The following is a 19,935-nucleotide window of genomic DNA, read 5'->3' as shown; positions in this document are numbered from 1 at the left end:
AATTTATCATAAAAACTATTATAGGGAAAATCAAATACATTTTAGTTAGTGATTTTATTTTTCCATTTTTTTTTTGCATACCGTACGGCCGTGTGTGAGCGAGAGGGAATGATAAGCGCCGCCATTGAAGATTCGTTTCTTTAAAGAACTGACCTACCATTAGATTCTAATAATTATAAAATAATAGTTTTCGAATAAATTGAATGAAAGGAAATTGCGTAATAAATTCATTATAATATTATGTAATGGCTTATTTTTATGACATTTTTCAATTCCAAAGTTTTGAACCGACGACTTAGGATTGTTAATAATGCTGCAAACTAGATTAATTTCTATGGTAACACTAACAATAAAATGTAAAGTGTAAAATTATGAATTTCCTTTTGCCTTACCTACCATATCTACCTAATAATTTTGTACCTAAATTAAATAGTAGTAAGTAGGTACCTGTAGTTTTTTCAATTTGAATAAAATGCAAATGTGAAATTAAGTATAGGTAAGTTCAAGATAAATGTTACCTGCACGTCCTTTATTGTGTATAGTGTTATTTTTAATAAATATTTTAGTGCCTATTTTTGTATTATTTTTCTTCTAATCTTATGTAGGTACTTAGGTACCTAGTTACCTATAGCAGTATTTTTGAATTGAAACTCCTTTATCGGGGTTGGAAAAAAATTTAGTGTAACATTTTTTCGTTACGCGTGACATTTTTCCGTTACGCGCCATCTTTTTCTTATCTCTAGCACGCGTGATTCGGCGTATTTCTGTAAAGTTGCTTAAAGAAAATTATTAAAAAAAATAAAGTTAAAAAGAAGTTTCACTTCTTACGTGTGTACACTAGTACACGCTTTCATTTTTTTTTTCTCCTTTTCTACGGTAAAGAACATAATTATTCATTAACTATTTGAAGCAGATACAATACAATTTATTGAATGCACTATGATTAATAATTTCACACATTATTTTTTAATTATTGGTCACTCATATAATATTCATAATATTTTTTAACAAAATAAGTATTTAAAATTTGTGTCAATAATATCTACAATAAGCTATACATAGTACTTAATAATAATTAAACTCGTACATCTGTTATATGTATAAAAAAAACAACAATATTTCAACTTAATAGTTTGTGCTTATTATTAAAACAAAAAGTTTGTTTTAGTTCTCTGTTCTAGTCTTATCTTTCTCTTCTTCTTTTTCTAGAGTCGTAGTCGTAGAGTTCAAAAAAAGCAAAAAAGGATGGTATTTTTGTTTTAAATAATTATCTTATTTCAGGTACCTATTTAACTTTGTTAGATTTATTTTTGGATTATATTTTTTTTTAAATAGCGTATTATGGTGATTCAACATGATTGGATTCGTTTCGGATTCGATTGGATGGATTCTTGGATTCAAGGTTATCTGGTTATCCATGTCAATATCAGTTCAATACACAGAACAGTAAAGTAGATAGAAGTGTGATGTGCGTGGCCCACGTGTCACTTGTAAGGTAAGATCACCTAACTTGCTCTCAGTTGTGCGCAGAAAAATATTCGAGTCGGTTGTCAGCTGTCAAACCTTTTTTCCATATTTATTCATTAATTAGGACGTGTTGTTCGGTATTAGAGTGCAAAAATGATAGCAGACGAAATAATATCAGCAATGAAGGCATTTCATACCATCGGTTTGTCTTATTTTTATTTATTTTACATATAATATTTTATGTTATAACTTCGCTTGTAATTTGTCAAAATTGTATACAAATATCTAGTCAAAATGAACCTTAATCCGTAAGAAATTAGTACTATTATAGATTGAACAGCAAACAAGACTTTCTGGAATATTATTGCAATAAACAAACGAATGTCGCTTTAGTGATGCTTGTGGCGCATATCGACAGTATCGATACTTTAGAAAAGACAAACATTATAAATATTAAATTTTATTTTATTTTTCCTTAGCTTTCATTTGTCCAATTTATTTATAGATTTCCCAAAGAGGCTAATTTAAAAGAGAAATGGATAAATGCAACGTGACGAGTTAACTGGATGCCGAACAGCACTAAGCGGTCTAACAAAGGCCACCGATACAGCAAACCTACGGCAGTTCCAAGATTTAAAATAATGCATATTTTCTGTTTGTATTTTGTAAATATAGATTAATACTATTCTATTCCGTTTTTTATTTAATAATAATAATATAAAAAGACGTACTTAGTAGTAATAAACATACTCCAAAATGTGACACATAATACTATATGTACTCATATAATAGAAAGAAAAAAAAATACACAAAAAATATTATAATAATTATCGATAATATTATAATTATCGATAACAAGGCTGACATCCCTCAGGGCATAGCATCAGATAAATATCAAGTTAATGTCATTAATGTTGAGTGACACAAATTTCAACCTTATCTCTATGTGTTGAGGTTCAAAGTTATATCTATCGAAAACTAACGCCCTCTGTTGTGGAGTAGCTGGATGTTTTCGAATTTGGAATTTCTGTGCAATGAGAAACAAAACAGCTAATATACCTAGGGATGTTATACTAAAATAAACCGTAACATGGTGCGTTAGGGTACATATTGAAATGCTGAATTGATAACCTAAGTCAGTTTTTACTCAAATTAAGCTGTCCAATCAAAGGCATAGATTACTTGTAGTGTACTGTATAACTATCGGTTTAAATGTGTGGGTTTGGCGACACTGGTTTTCATAGTAATTATGACATTATAGCACTTCTATTTGTTTTTAATGTTCTGTGGTTCAATACTTTTCCATGGGACTGATTTTGTGGCAAGTTCTCTACTTATTAACATAGACCTACACACACCATTTAAATGGTTTCTCTGTCTACGATTTAAATACTATAATTATTAAGGATTAAGTTAAGGCCACTGCGATAATAAGACTTGCTAATTAATTATTATTAAAACACCTCAATAGGTAATTTACGAAAGTTATAATCAAAGATTTTGAATTTTACTATTGGTTTACAACACTTACAACCAATACTATAAAATATAAAGGTCAGTATGCATTAGGCCAGATCACATAGATACACTATAATTTTTACTATGTACCCTGTGGTCTGTGGACTGTCAACGTCAAGTGTCAACAGTCAAGCTCAAAAAACGAAACCGCAAAGTGCAAACGCCAAACTCCAAACTTATAATTGCTGTATTAACTCAGGAATTTGATCAATAAAAGTTGAAGCAGTCATCGGTCCCACGTACAATCGTTTCTGTTATAATTTGCAGAGTTTATATATTATTTTTAAACCCAAAAGATAACGATTATATCAGAAACGATTAGTGTGTAAACTGTAAGGTGAAACGGCAGGTTAGTTCTTTAGTTACCTTATGAATATGATTGTTGTAAAATTATTTTGCGAATATGTGTTTTGCGAAGTAGTGTGGACAGAGCAGTTTTTTTCCAGCTGTATTGTCGTGCCTGGAGGCTTTTTACGTGAGGCGAGATCGTTCTTTAAGTGTACCTAGCAGTTTTTCAAAAGGCTTAGCTCTGTTTTATGTTGGAGCGAGTCTCTTGCAAACCTGCAACATTCCTCGACTTATATCTGTGACCGACAATGATGTATATATGATTCACACGCATTTACATCTAGCGATGGTAAAAATCCAATTGTGTGCTGTCAATGGATTTTTAGAATTATCGCCATGTGTAAATGCTCGCCTACTTTCTATGAATATTCTTCATAATTTTTGTTGTGATAGTACCTACCTATAACAGTTGGTTTAAGAATTTTGAAACAAATTCCTAGAATTATTGTAACTCTAAACTCACTAATAAACAAGTTTTGCCTGATGGGACTACTTTTATTAATAAAATTAACTACCAATGTTTCAATATTCTTATGTCTTTAATATCTGTGGTGTAGTCATTCCGGAATAATTGTTGATCTTAGTTTTATTGTTGGCTTTTTATTTTTAAACTACTTGAAACAGTGTGTGACATAAATTATTTTCGAAGAACAACATTCTAAAGTCGGCATGTGAAGACATATATTGAATGTTTTTTTTAATTTATAAGTAACTCTCTTTCTTAGTAATTGTGTGGCATATTAAATATATAATATTTTGTATTATTATTCACTGATCACATTCATTTTCTTACAAGACAAAAACTATACCATACATTTCCATAAATTCAGCTGAAAGATTTCAATGTTATCTCATTGTTTTTTATCCTATTAAAAGATTCATGTTGGCTAAAATTGCAACAAACCTGTTAACAAATAAATGTCTTTACTTTTGCATAAACTGAAATATTAATATAAGTAGTCTTCCTATATTTTAATTGTAATGAATTGATGCTGATGTGGCAAGAATGTACTGTCAAGATTTACATTGCTATAAAATTGATATTCTAATTTTTGAGAAAGATGATTAATATTTTAAAAGTTAGACATAATCCTCTCCAAAAATAAGCATAGTTTAAATATAAAATTTATGAAAAATATATAATTTTTTGTAGTTTCTACATAATTAATAAAGTATTGTAATAAATACAAAAGTTCTTAAATTATTGAACATTCACTTTGATGAAAAAATTAATCTTATAAAAAATTAATCATATAAATATATCTATACTAGTCTATACTAATATTATAAAGCTGAAGAGTTTGTTTGTTTGTTTGTTTGTTTGAACGCGCTAATCTCGGGAACTACTGGTCCGATTTGAAAAATTCTTTCGGTGTTAGATAGCCCATTTATCGAGGAAGGTTATAAGCTATAAATATCATCACGCTACGACCAACAGGGGTGGAGCCACGGGGGTGAAACCGCGCGGAGCAGCTAGTGTAGTATATATTTGTAAAGAAACAATATGATTATACTAATAACTTTTTTATAGATTTATAAATTGTTTTCTTGGAAATTAATAACATTACTAACTATAAAACTTGGTATAAATACTTGTGTACAAACAATTGACTGGAAGACTCAAGGACCCTAAAATATTATATTCTTCAAATAAACTATAATTATTCAATACATAACAAATAAATTCTATCCATACTAAGACTTATTTTATATATCAATATTTATACATAATAAGTTGCATGTTCTGATATGCACGGCAATTGTTTTAATATATGTTCAATATTATTAAATTTTGAATGTTACAAGGAAGTAGCTAAAAACCAGGTAGAGTATAATCATTATTTAAAATGGAAGCACTAAAGGGTGTTGAAACTTAGTAATTTTTTTAGGTAGAAAAAACATGAGTGAGGTAAATGAATGTCCGCCCAGTAAAAAGGCGAAAATAGAAAAATCTGTTGTAAACGATGAAAATCCAGATTTCACTGAAGATACACAGGCAGATGACGATCATTTTGTGATGGATGATAAGTATAATAACTTTGTGACGCCAGAGGAATTGCAGAAGTTAAAGGAGTTCAAAATTCTGGACGAAGTCAAGTCTGACGATGAGTCAAGTGATGGCAGCTCGGTCACGTCTGAGGGTATTGTATTGAAGTATAATATAAGAAAAACAATAGATATTATAGCTGTCTACTGAAAATTGATAAAGAATGAATTAAAATCGTAATAAAATAGGGGGTGGTGGGGTGCATTGATGCATGGGGCACATAGATACAGTCACAGTCAATAAACATTGAAAACAAAACATGTTAGGAGAGTTGTTTGTCACATAAAGGAAGGTTCATACATCCTACAGACTCACATGAAGCAACATTCAATTCTTAGTGCTTCGACATGTAATCTAACATCTTTCTGATGTTTCCACCAATTTATCAAAGCATCCTTTAAGATGTGATTCTTGTTATATAATTAGTGTTACCGGTGATATATTAAGATATTTGTAAGTACGTATGTCATTACATTATGTAGACTTATATTTTTTCTGTTTATAAATTGCTTAAATTTTATAAAATATTTATTTCTATATAAGTTATCACCACCATTCGAAGTAGACACCACCAGTGCTGTCAGGATACATTAATTGTATGTATCAGTATACTCCCAATGTTTTTTTTAATGTCATAATTGGGTCTAAATATTTAGAATTGTATCAATGTGCCCTAACTCCCCCTACAAAGTTAGAGTTATAAATGCTTGATCCGATTATTATTTGTTTTGTATTACAAAAATTATATTCTCCAGAAATACCTGAGGAAGAAATAGAGAAAATGTTAGAAGAGGACTTGCCAGAAGATTTCAAAGGAGTTCCTAAGCCAAAAGAAAAACCATATATTTTAAGGTCCAAAATCATTATGGAAGGTAAGGTTTATTATAGATATTGTAGGAGGTTAGGGTATAAAATAATACTACACTTCACTTTATCACTTTTTATTTTACTGTATTATACTTGTGTACTGTTCACAAATTAAAACAGGACTGAACAAATATTAACGGGTGGCGGTTATTTTATACTTACAAAAAAGATCAAATGAGTTACTATACTCATAATAATTTATTAATTTTTGCATATAATTCCAACAATAATAATTTATTAATTTTTGCATATAATTCCAACACGCCCCCTCAAAAATTAATCATTAAATCAATCTTTACAAAATCAAACTCAAACATTTATTTGTTCAATAAAACTTCTTTTAGAAGCACTTTCGAATCGTCATTACATATTTCTAACATTTACCACAGTACAGTACAGTTTACAAGTATACACTGGGAATACATAATAATAGTCCAACATTTGTTGCAAGGATTAGGAAAAACCCAGAAAAACCTAATCAGACTATATAATATATAATATTCATAAATGTATCAATCAAACATAATTCATAATTTTCACAATAAATTAATTGAATCATTTAAAATGAACCATATTCATTTTAATCCTAATTTGGACTTCATTGCTTGAAAGGCCACGACAGGCAATGGCTTTGTGAGTCCATCTGCTAGCTGCAAACCTGTGGGAATGTAATTTAATTTTATTACATTTTGTTCAACCTTTTCTCTTGAAAAATGATATTTTATGTCTATATGTTTTGACCTCTTATGACTGGTGGGGTTATTTGCAATACTTATGCAACCATTATTATCTTCATATATAACAATGGGTTTATCTATATTTAAATGAACACTAGCCGCTAATGATTTTAGCCATAACGCTTCCCTTACAGCTTCATACAATGCCATATACTCAGCCTCAGTCGAAGAGGCTGCCACCGACATTTGTTTCTTGGTACACCAAGTTATAGTACAATTATCAAACAATTTAAATATATAGCCAGTTGTACTTTTTCTGTCCTTTGTATCACTTCCACCCCAGTCAGAGTCAACATATCCACATAAAATATTTTCATAATCAGACCGTTTATAACATAATTTTAAATTAATAGTACCCTTAAGATATCTGAGAACTCTCTTTAAACACAGCCATAACTCTTTATTATTTTTATTAGAATATCTGCTAAGTATATTAACACACAAGCTTAAATCTGGCCGAGTACATAACATTACGTACATTAAGCAGCCTAAAACATTACGACAAGGTGCATTATACTTTTCTTCTGAGTTTAAGGCATCATAATTAAGCTTTACTTCCATAGGAGTATTTATGGGATTGCATTCGTGCATTTGAAACTTATGTAAAATTGTTTTAATATATGCACTTTGATCTAATAATATTTCATCGTTAGATCTTGCAATCTTAATGCCCAGAAATAATTTAATTTCTTTTAAATCGGTCATTTTAAATTTGCTCATTAGGTACATTTTAAAACTATTCATAACACTAATATCAGCGCATACAATTACTAAATCATCAACATACAATAGCACATAAATACTTTTATACACACTGCCCTTGTCTAACATGTAAATACACCTATCTACAGAAGAGTTTTGGAAACCTTTTTCCACAAGGCATTGTTCGAATTTTTCGAACCAACACCTAGCGGCCTGTTTTAACCCGTACAATGATTTATTTAATTTGCATACATAATTATCTTTGTATTGTACTCCTTCAGGTATTTTCATATATATCTCTTCTTTTAAGTCACCGTTAAGAAAAGCTGTTTTAACGTCCATATGGTGAATGAGCAAATTAAACTGATTAGCAAAACTAACAATAAATCGGAAGCTAGCTATTCTTGCAACGGGGGCAAATGTCTCGTTATAATCAGTTAAATATTCCTGACTAAAACCTCTTGCAACAAGGCGAGCTTTGTATCTTAAAGGCTTTCCAAACTCATCAGTCTTCAGAGTGAAAACCCACTTGCAATCAACTATATTTCTATTTTCAGGTTTAGGAACTAAAACCCATGTATTATTAATATCTAATGAATTCAATTCATCTTTTATTGCTTGTTCCCAATAAACTTTATCATCCCGAAATTTAATTTCATTAAAAGAGGCGGGTATATTATACAAAACGGAATGAGCACACATTAAGTAATCATTATTACATTCATCAATTTCTTTATATGACACAGGCGGACGCCCTTTAAGCCTAGCACTCCTCCTTAATTCATTATTACTTGAACTCGGACTAACAGACTGTAGATCAACATGTGTTTGTTCACAATCATTTACATCTTGGTTCTTACTCTTTTTACTAGGGCACTCATTATCATCAGATTTATTACTTGCAGAGACTCTAGGCTTTGACACTGATTTCGACATAAAGTCACTATCAGTTTGGTCATGAGAATTTCGAACATTCTCTTCAAAATTATCTATAGGCCTAGTTTTAATAAAGTTGACCTCGTCAACTATAACGTCTCTAACAACACAAAACCTTTTAATTTCAGGATTCCAAACTTTATATCCGTTTGGTTCATAACCCACGAGAATACCCTTCCAAGATTTGTCGTCAAACTTTGACTTCATAACTTTATTGTGAACATACACAGTCGATCCAAACACCTTTAAATATTTAATTCGGGGCTTTTTATCATGCCACATCTCAAACGGTGTCTTATGACATTGCACCGCTTTAGTCGGAGTAAAGTTAATCAAAAACACAGCAGTTAATACCGCTTCACCCCAAAATACTTTATTTAATTTAGCGCCGTTAATCATAGCGCGGGCTTTTTCAGTAACAGTCCTAACCATTCTTTCTGAGACGCCGTTTAACTGTGGGGTCCTAGGTACAGTTAAATGGTAAGTAATACCCTTCTCAACACAGTAATTTTTCATATCCGTGGATAAGTATTCACGGCCATTATCACAATATAAATTTACTAATTTTGTATTGAATTTACTTTCACTTTTAGCTACAAAGTCCCTAAATACTGAAAATACGTCCGATTTATACGTTATCAAGTAAACCACGGCGTAATGCGTGAACTGATCAACAAAAAGCACAAAATAATTTTTATTATCTACGGTCGGAGGAGTGATAGGTCCACAGACGTCCGAATGAACAATAAATAAAGGTCTCTTCACGTAACTTTTATCCTTGACGTCGTTAAACGGTAGTCTACTCTGTTTACCTTTTATACAGGCTTCGCAAAATTCATTAATTGGCAACAATGTTTCAATTTCATTAAAATCATCTGTCATTTTATTATTTTTCAGTTCTAAAAATTTATTTTTACTAATATGGCCCAAACGTTCGTGCCATAATTTGTACTTGGTAATATTATTATTGCAAATATTAGAAACAGAGTGACTCTCGTGTAACGAAGTCATAAAATCAACAGTTATTAAATTATTATTCAACATACCTCGCATGATGACATTACCACTCTTATCTAGTACACGAGCACCGCACTGGTTGAAAATGATGGTGTAACCAGCTTGTTGCATTTTCGACACGGACAAGAGATTATACGGCACATCAGGACAGTAAAGCACGTTCTCCAAGATTCCCTGTATGCCTGTATCACTGGTTACCTGCAAAGCTCCTTTTTTATTTGCACAGATGAATTGACCGGTTTTAGCAATCGAAATTTTGACAGGCGAATTTAAAAGAGTACAATTGATAAACAAATCTTCCCTGTTTGTTATATGGTCCGATGCTCCGGAGTCCAAGATAAATGTTAATTTGTTACCTCTAGGATCATTTCGATAATTTCCCATCATTAAAACAAACCCAGAAACATAATTTGAAGTTGACGGTTGATTTGTGTCCACTACTTGTAGCGTTTTTTGTCTGTCGGTATAATCTTTATGCTGATTAAATGCCTGATTATTCCTTTTGTAATAGTAGCAGTCATTTTTAACGTGTCCTTTACGCCCACAATGATGACACTTTATGAAATGTGATGTCTTCTTTCTTTTATGACTATCGTAGTTAATTTTATGACGATTGAACTTCCTTTTCTTCGGAATCTCAACTTTAGCCTGTAAGACTTTCATACTAGTGTCACTAGATTCATTCTTCAGCTTCACCTCGTGGTCTAAAAGTCTCGTTTTTACAAAAGCTAACGTTAGATTGTCTTCCGTCAACGTCTCAATTGCAGTGACGATTCCATCATAAGATGAGGGTAGTGTCAAAAATAAATGGGCTATTTTATCGGTCTCTTCCAATTTAGCGCCTGCAGCTAAGAGCTCCGTTATCAAATCATCAAACGTAGTAAAATGCTTGATAAGAGGTACATCGCCTTGTAGTTTTAACGCCAATAACTTCTTTCGTATAGCCAATTGTGTAGCCATACTTTTTCTCTCGTATAGGTTGTCTAATTTTTTGAAAATTTGCCTCGCTGAAGAATCTTCTTTAGCGAAACCGAGAAAAGAATCCGCCAAATATTCCACTATAATACCTTTTGCAATCCTATTGTTTTTCTCCCACTCATTTGTCGGAATGATGGGATCCTCGTCGACCACCTTAAGAACGTCCATTTCGGCCAATAAAGCACGAATACGAAATTTCCACGTACTATATTTTTCGCCATCGAACGGCTTAATGTTTCGCTTCATTTTTTGGTTCTCCATTTTAAATATTAACGTATACGCACTTAACTTAAACAACACTTAACAATTCACCGCACAAACACTGCACTATTATTTTCACTCGCGTAATCTGGGCCCATAACCTGTAGGAGGTTAGGGTATAAAATAATACTACACTTCACTTTATCACTTTTTATTTTACTGTATTATACTTGTGTACTGTTCACAAATTAAAACAGGACTGAACAAATATTAACGGGTGGCGGTTATTTTATACTTACAAAAAAGATCAAATGAGTTACTATACTCATAATAATTTATTAATTTTTGCATATAATTCCAACAATAATAATTTATTAATTTTTGCATATAATTCCAACAGATATTATTGAATTTGCAACACAATTTTGAAAAATATCTAAAAGTTTTAAAACATGCCATATGAGGTAATACATAAGTATTAAATTTTTCGATTTAAAAGTTAAAGACATTCAGTCTTTCAATATATCCATACTAATATTATAAATGCGAAAGTAACTCTGTCTGTCTGTTACTCAATCACGTCTAAACTACTGACCCAATTTGCATGAAATTTGGTATGGAGATATTTTGATACCCGAGAAAGGACATAGGCTACCTTTTATTGCGAAATATGTACCACGGGCGAAGCCGGGGCGGACCACTAGTATATAATAAAGTAATTGTAAAATAAAAATCGACATTATTTACAGAAAAAGGAATAAATCCCTTCGAAGTTCTACCCCTAGAGTGGATCTGTGCTCGGCACATGAGCGGCATTCCCGTTTATATGCACCGGCCGAGTCGGGTAGTTACGCTTGCTAAACCGTATTGTCTTGGGAAGAGTAATATTCAGGTAAATTAGCTACTCTAGTCACTAATTTTACATATTGTTCTCTTTTCTTATTAATCCATACTGATATTATAAATGCGAAAGTAACTCTGTCTGTCTGTCTGTTACTCAATCACGCCTAAACTACTGAACCAATTTGCATGAAATTTGGTATAGAGATATTTTGATACCCGAGTAAGGACATAGGATAGGTTTTATCCCGGAAATCCTACGGGAACGGGTTTTTCTTTGAAAACGCGTGCGAAGCCGCGGGCGAAAAGCTAGTTATTTAATATGTACTGTATTTTGGCAATTAAGTTTATTTTTTAACTAGCTGCGCCACGCCGTTTCTCCCGCCATTCTCCGCACGTATTGGTCTTAGCATGATGATATATAGCCAATAGCCTTCCTCGATGAACGGGCTAATTAACACTGAAATAATTTTTCAAATCGGACCAGTAATTTCTGAGATTAGCGCGTTCAAACAAACTTTTCAGCTTTATAACATTAGTACTTATAGATGTTTTTTTTCTAGCAATGAGGATTATTTTTAATAATATATTCCCTAAGGATATTGTTATGAATTTGGTTTGTATTTTTCTTGCTTACTTACGGTCCTTTTTTTGGATACAACAAAGTAATAATGTTTCAAAATTGTAGAAATGTCTCTAATATAAAACAAATTAATTCCAGCGGCACGATATTCCAATAAGCGCAATTCCTTGTCTAGCGTACCGAAGAGCTCTGGAGGAAGAAGAAAAACAGAAAGAAATAGATAGAAAAATACAAGAGCAAATCGAAATTGCTAACGCACAAGCGAAAAAAACGGAAAAGCCGAAAGGATTGAACAAGTTAAACGAAAGATTGGCCTTTAAACCCTATGACATATCAAAGAAAACTATAGATTTAGTGAAAAAAGAAAACAATACTGTATGCCCGTTTAGAAATAGTATGGAAGAAATTTGTTTAGAAGAAAGTATCACAGATACAGATAACATAAATAATGACGTTAATGATATTACTGGGGAGGACATTACAGAAATAAGTTGTAAGAAAATTGATAACAAGATTCAAATTAAAATTCAACCTATGACAGAAGACTCTAACAGTAATAATGAGGAAGTATTTCAATTGAATGAAGCACAAGATATTAAATGCAATAATATTAATACAGAGGATAATTCAAATCAGAAAACTAGAGAAACGGAAAAAACTGATGAAAGTGCGGAAGCAAATAAAATTCCTTTGAATATACAGCCAGTTATTTTGCCGGGAGGAGTAGCCATGCCACCGCCCAGAGTGGAAAATGTTAATACTAGTTGGAAAACTCAACATCTAACGTATGACCAAATTAACGATTATTGCAAGAAGTTGTTCCAATTTAAAACAGTAGAAGTGATGCAGTTTAAGTAAGTTTCTTTAAAATATTATAAATACAATTTTTAAATTTACATTTTTATATTTATATTGTTAGACTATGTTTGCAAGTATTACAGACTCCCTGAGGTTATAAGGGTAAGTTCTAATTAAATAAGTTGTAAAAATAAGATGCATATCTTCTAATTTATGAAATTCTCGTGTTGCGGTGTTTGAAGTAAAACTCCTAAACGGCTTGACCGATTATCATGATATTTTGCATGCATATTGTGTAGGTCTGAGAATTGAACAACATTTTATCTTTCACGCCCCTAAGTGATAACAGTAATGCAGAACAATGTTTACTGTTACGGCTAGTAATTTACAAATTTAAGTTACTTTTGAAAAAAATGATGTTAGAGTATGTTATTGAACTAAATGAGTATTCATGTATTAAGTTTTTATATATTTATTTTGCAAGGCGTTGGGCGGACCGTCGAAAATACACAAAAGCGAGAAAGGCTTTGCAACACCCCACTTTACCAGAAGGAACAAAGCTTATTACAATACCCAATAATGGACAGGAAAATGGTAAAAATAACATATTTTTATGTCAAATTATCCTACAAATGCTATTATCTCACATCTAATATATGCCCCATATATTGCCCCATCACTACATAGTATAAAACAAAGTCGCATTCTCTGTCCCTATTTCCCTATGTCCCTATGTCCCTTTGTACGCTTAAATCTTTGAAACTACGCAACGGATTTTGATGCGGTTTTTTTTAATAGATAGAGTGATTCAAGAGGAAGGTTTATATGTATAATAACATCCATTAAATAGTGGAGAAGTAATGTTATTTTTGAGGTTTCTAATGTGATGTCGTAAATAATTACATTTTATCCGCTTATATTGCAAACGTAGGCTGAACCCTACGAGTTTTATCAAAATAATGTACTAAGTATTGTACACATTGAAAAGGTCTACAGAAAAGTCCGCGATGGCATATGTCTATCTCTTATGGATAACCCACAATAACTTTTTTTTGTCATTTACTTTTTACGACAAATAATGGCTAATTTTCGAAGCGATTTTAACCAATACAGCATTAATCCTTAACCAATTAAATACCTTGAATACATTGTTCATTTAATATAGATCTATATGGCCCTTTACACCGTATGATTTAAGTGAATATTTTCGAAGATATTACAGATTTAAAAATTGCGGGGCGTACCGTTTGCGGCGGTACCGGCCGGCCGGGCCGCTATTTTTTTATATACAACGTTAAAAGTTATTCTGTAGTGTATTTAGTATCAGCATTGCACCCGTGCGAAGCCGGGGCGGGTCGCTAGTATATTATAAAGGCGAAAGTTTGTAAGGATGTATGGATGTATGGATGTTTGTTACTCTTTCACGTAAAAACTACTGAACCGATTACAATGAAATTTAGCACACATAAAGAGGGTAACTTGGATTAACACATAGGATAGTTTTTATCCCGGAAATCCCACGGGAACGGGAACTATGCGGGTTTTCCTTTGCAAACACGGGCGAAGCCGCGGGCGAAAATCTAGTATGTACATACTTCACCGAAACTTTTATTGGTTACCAAAGTTAGTCAACATCATTGTAACTGTAAAATACAATATTATATTATAAACTATAAATAATACAAATAAATAACTATAAAATTTAATTTTTCAGGTGGTAAAGGCAAAAGAGACTGGGTGATGAATATGAATGGCCGGTGTTACCTATCTGTCTTCCATGAATATGTGTATAGAGCACTACATAAACAACCTGTATATGAATTTACACAACTAGGTATGTATTATGCTTCCTCTTTTAATTTTAAATATATTTTAAGATATATTTACCTACTTTGTGGTAAATGTTAAAAATATGACGATTCAAAAGTGCTTCTAGAAGAGTCTAATTGAATAAATAAATGTTTGAGTTTGTGTAAACCCAAAAAAGATTTTTCCATACAATGAAGCCAATAATCATCCTAGGCAAAACTCTGCGTACGCACGATACGAGCAGAGTTTTCAAATAAGCGATTAGATGGACTTTTGTAGTACACTTGTGTTAATTTCAATGAAGGTTTTATACAACGCTTCTCGGATATTTTGACGATCTTACACGATTTAAGCTTTGATGATATTTTAGGCGTCTGGTTGTTTGTAGTTCTGTAAATTGAAGACATTTTCATAGCGATTGTGTGTTTATTTTCTTATTACACGGTATATGAATGATATCTACATTTACACACAATACCTACATTTGTATTTTTGACGTGACAACGTCTTATAATTCGATTGAGCCGGCTGCACGCACGAAAAAACATGACTCATGCGGCGTTACCTCGCTCTGAGGCGTTCCATGTAAGGCTTGAAGTGCAAGCGAGAGCGCGGAACGAGCGACAAAGAAGCACAATCGGACGTTGTTACGTTCAACTATCGTCAGTAAACCGACTTTACAGACAACCAATTTTTTATTACACGGTATATGAATGACTAGATTCCGCCCACGACTTTGTACGTGCATCCCCGTTTTTCCCCGTTCCCGCAAAATTTTGGGAAATCCTTTCTTAGTGGATGCCTACTTTTCAGTAGGCATTCACTAAGAAAGAGGCGTTTCAGCCCGATACATCCAGTGCTTTGGGCTGTGCGTTGATAGATCACTATATAAGTCACCCTTGAGTTTAATATATATATAGAATAGATACCTATATTCATACATATAGTACCTACATTTGTATTTTTTTTCAGAAAACGCGTCAAACCCTTACCAAGCGACAGTATTCATCGGTGACATGCGCTACGGAGTGGGCTATGGGAGCAGCAAGCGGCAGGCCAAAGCGGCAGCAGCGAGGGCTTCCATACAAATACTCATACCGGAGATGAACGAAGAGATTGCCGCTCCTAATTCTAATGAACCGGACTTTTCAGTATGTAAATTGAATCTAAATTTGCTTCTAGAAAAGATTATTTCTATTACCTACATAATATAAGCTTATAAGCTTGACCGCCTCCTTAGTACAGTGGTTGACGCGTGTGCGTAGCACCGAGGGGTCCTGGGTTTGATTCCCGGTGGAGACAGAAAAATGTCTCGGTCTGGCAGGACACAGAAGGCTGATCACCTACTTGACCCTAAAGAAAATCGATCAGTGAAACAGGTGTATAATGCATCTGCCCCTTACCCCACTAGGGGACATGGGACTTCACAAAAAAAAAAACATAATATAAGCTTAAACACCACTGCCAGAAATCATCTTTGCTAGAAAGACTATAACACATTCGTACGAACTTTCGCGTTTATAATATTAGTAGGAAGGATGGTATGAGTCATAACAATGCAATGGTCGAATTTTGAGCACTAACAATAGTAGTTATAATGAGATCCTCGCATAGTTTGATACTAGATTTCCGCCCGCGGCTTCGCCCGCGTTTTCAAAGGAAAACCCGCATAGTTCCCGTTCCCGTGGGATTTCCGGGATAAAACCTATCCTATGTGTTAATCCAAGTTACCATCTACACGTGTGCTAAATTTCATTGTAATCGGTTCAGTAGTATTTGCGTGAAAGAGTCAAACATCTTTGAACAAACATCCATACATCCATACTTACAAACTTTCGCCTTTATAATAGTATATTATGATTATGATTAGAAGCAGGTTACAAATCGAGATTTCACAATATATTAAGTAGTTGCTTTTGTAAGTGTTTCTGCAAGCATAAATATATAAAAATACTCTCTTAACCATTTCAGTTCTTCGACTACGTGGGTGTAGAGGATCCCCGTATTGCCGAGTTCTGCGCGGCAACGTGCGAACCGTCACCACACGCTATACTGCGTACCTGCTTGTTACGGAATTTCGGCGCTAATGATAGACATATTAATGTTAATGTAAGTATTTTGAAGTGATTTCTTATGGAAGGTAATTTGTCTCGTTTCATGTGCATGATAGCAACTATGGAGTTTCTTGCCGGTTCTTCTCCATAGATACTGCTTTCCAAATCGGTGGTAAATGTAAAAAATATGTATTGACGTTTCAAAAGTGCTTCTCGAAGAAGTATAATTGAATAAATAAATGTTTGTGTTTGATAATAATAAATAAATAAATAAATATAATAATAATGGAATTGAAGGTACAAATATAATAATTTATCACAGAAATGCCCGCACACATGCACAAATGGTACGCACACGCACTTATATACGCATCCATGTCACGTACTAGTATGCTGTTTTACAATGTATTTTATAATAGATAATACCTCTACTGACTACTTGATTAGACTACGAGAATAGCACGAGTATTGATCACATTTACTTAATTAATTTGTTCATTCAATTTTATGACACAATGAAGTAAATATTTCTACATTTTTTGAAGTGAAAACTTCTTTAGCGGCGTTGGGTATAAAATCTTAAACTCGCGTCAGGACACGTGACCTGATCGAAAAAGCGTAAGACGGATGGATATCAAACATGCTCAACGTTAATAATGAAGTTTTCACTTCTGCCGGCACTCCCGGAGTGCAACCCGTCTTTTTTTTTAATACCCACTATGTCAGTAGAGTAAACTTTTACATCAAATTATGGGATCATTGTAATGATTACAGGTGAAAAAGCTAGAATTCCAGAAAATTCAACTTACCATGCAGGTTGGGAAACACAGCGCTTCCGTTATTTGTAAAAATAAGAAGGCGGCAAAACAACGGGCTTCTCAAGCCATCCTACAGGTACATTAAAAATAAAGTAATTTTTTCTGTTTATACATTACAAAGTTATATATTATTATTATTTTATGATTAAAATGAACAAGTTTCCTTGATCATCATCGTCCTCGTCGTTTTTATGTAACTAACATAAAAATGACAAGGACAGTCCGCTAACAAATTAGTTTAATACTAAAATCACTGAATTTTAACGAAATGATAAATGATTTCGCATCAACTCTGTAAAATAACATAAAAATAAATGTTTTAAAATGTATTACAGTCGCTCCACCCGCACATTCGATCATGGGGTTCCCTCCTACGTCTCTACGGTTCCCGATCGATAAAAAGCTGCAAAGAAAAGAAACTAGAAGAACAACAAATAACATTATTACAAGATAAAGCAAGAAGGAACGAACCAAATTACGCAGTGCTCGAGAAATTGCGAAATGAAATGCTCAAATTACGAGCAAGAGACGAAGCAGTGGTTCCAATTGGAACATTAATGCTAACAGAGGATCTGCCAACACATTCTGGATCTAATTTAAATAATGTAGACTTGTAGGACACATTCAAATTATAGTTTTTAAGTGTGAAACGTGAAAAAAGTTCGTGATAAAAACATAATTTTTAAAGAATAGAAAAATCGCGCCGGGGTGTTTTTTTATATTTAAAAATTTATATTTGTAAACTGAATATCAAATGTATTTCATTGTGGAAAAATGTTATTATTTTAAGAAATTTTAATTGTGAGTGAGTCTATCTGTCTATTGAATAATATTAATTATTGTAAGTTTTGAAATAATAACGTGCGTACCCTATGCAATAAATTCCCACAGAATATTATTAATTATAAGCATTTTAAGAGCATAAATGGAATTAAAAACTCGATTCATGTAATGTAAACTAGTGTTCCTCTAAAATGAACCGATAATCAAATATTTGTCTATTTTCTGTAAAATTAGTGTTTATTTTAGTTTAATAGCTATATGTATATAATTATTAGTTATTAGGAACTTATAGGAAGTATATGCTGTGTTTAATTCACTGCCAATATACGTTTAATATATTAGTTTAAGGGCCGATTTTTCAATGCTTGGATAAAACTTATTCGTCGAATAATGTATAAAACTACCATTTTAAAAACGTATTCTAATTGCCCGTATTTGACAGTTTACGTGACATTTTAATATTATCGTGTAATACTTTATTGTACGGATAAGTTTTATCCAAGCATTGAAAAATCGGCCCTAAAAATATCAGTCAGGTATTCATTATTCCCGTTAAAAATAAAAACTTTATTAATAAATTGTAAAAAAGCACATAATAAGTATGTAAGAAGCATTTATTATATTAAGTAATGCATACATTTATAAGGATAACAATGCAGTATGTTGTGAACGTATCTGAGATATATTATGCCCAATAAATTAAGGATAGTTAACAGTAAATCTTAAGCAGACCTTCGTCTAGATATTTTGAATAAGCGGTTCCCCGTCGGTTGTATTTTATAAGATTTTCAAACTAACACAGATAAATGCGATATACCAGGAATCTTGGAATTCCGTTTTTATGTTAAAAATTAGTCCAATTGTGTTGTGAATCACTACATAGTATAAAACATTGTCGCTTTCTCTGTCTCTATGTCCCTTTGTATGCTTAAATCTTTAAAACTACGCAACGGATTTTGATGCGGTTTTTTTATAATAGATAGAGTGATTCAAGAGGTAGGTTTTAGTATATAATTTATTAGGTTTTAGACAAAGCGGGCGAAGCGGCGGGCGGTAAGCTAGTCCCTTATAAAAAGTAATTAAATTTATAAAATACATCATTGCAGCAACCTAATTAGTTTATAGTTTATTAAGTATTGTCATACTACTGCATCAAAAGATTTTTAGTAGATAATGAATTAATGATATATCGCAGGTAATGATGATGATGTGATGTGATGTAACATCTATAATATTTTTAACGCTACTATGTATTAGTGAAGAATATGCCAATTTTCCATAAACTTTATTCTTTAGTAGGTAAGTAACTATAAATTCGAATTAAGTGACAACAAGATAAATATAGAGAAACTAAAAAGTGCTCGTAAGTTATTAATAAAATTAACTTTTTGACAAACGATTCGCTATCTTTCTGGGCCTCAATATTTCAGTA

At 32.4% G+C, this 19,935-nt stretch overlaps 1 protein-coding gene and 1 long non-coding RNA gene across 2 annotated transcripts; both read left to right on the top strand.

Annotated features, from left to right (window-relative positions):
- Positions 1-1,480: 1,480 nt before the first annotated feature.
- LOC149899305 (uncharacterized) lies at positions 1,481-2,157 on the top strand. Its single transcript, XR_016457971.1, has 2 exons — positions 1,481-1,669; positions 1,973-2,157. It is a non-coding gene; the product is annotated as an uncharacterized LOC149899305 (long non-coding RNA).
- Positions 2,158-3,042: 885 nt separating this feature from the next.
- Positions 3,043-18,437, top strand: pasha (microprocessor complex subunit partner of drosha). The gene is made up of 11 exons (XM_090114114.1): positions 3,043-3,334; positions 5,223-5,474; positions 6,136-6,252; positions 11,568-11,710; positions 12,380-13,095; positions 13,524-13,633; positions 14,754-14,873; positions 15,821-15,999; positions 16,820-16,957; positions 17,677-17,796; positions 18,056-18,437. Exons 2-11 carry the CDS (start codon positions 5,234-5,236, stop codon positions 18,335-18,337), a joined length of 2,166 nt encoding a protein of 721 aa, XP_089970240.1. The 5' UTR covers positions 3,043-3,334; positions 5,223-5,233; the 3' UTR covers positions 18,338-18,437.
- Positions 18,438-19,935: the final 1,498 nt, after the last annotated feature.

This window comes from Colias eurytheme, chromosome 21 (assembly GCF_061535395.1).
Source record: "Colias eurytheme isolate Ceu_HAF_F1 chromosome 21, ilColEury1 Martin Lab GWU primary, whole genome shotgun sequence".
Classification (NCBI taxonomy): Eukaryota; Metazoa; Arthropoda; class Insecta; order Lepidoptera; family Pieridae; genus Colias; species Colias eurytheme.
The sequence above is the reverse complement of the archived record's forward strand: the minus strand, read 5'-3'. Positions and strand labels throughout refer to the sequence as shown.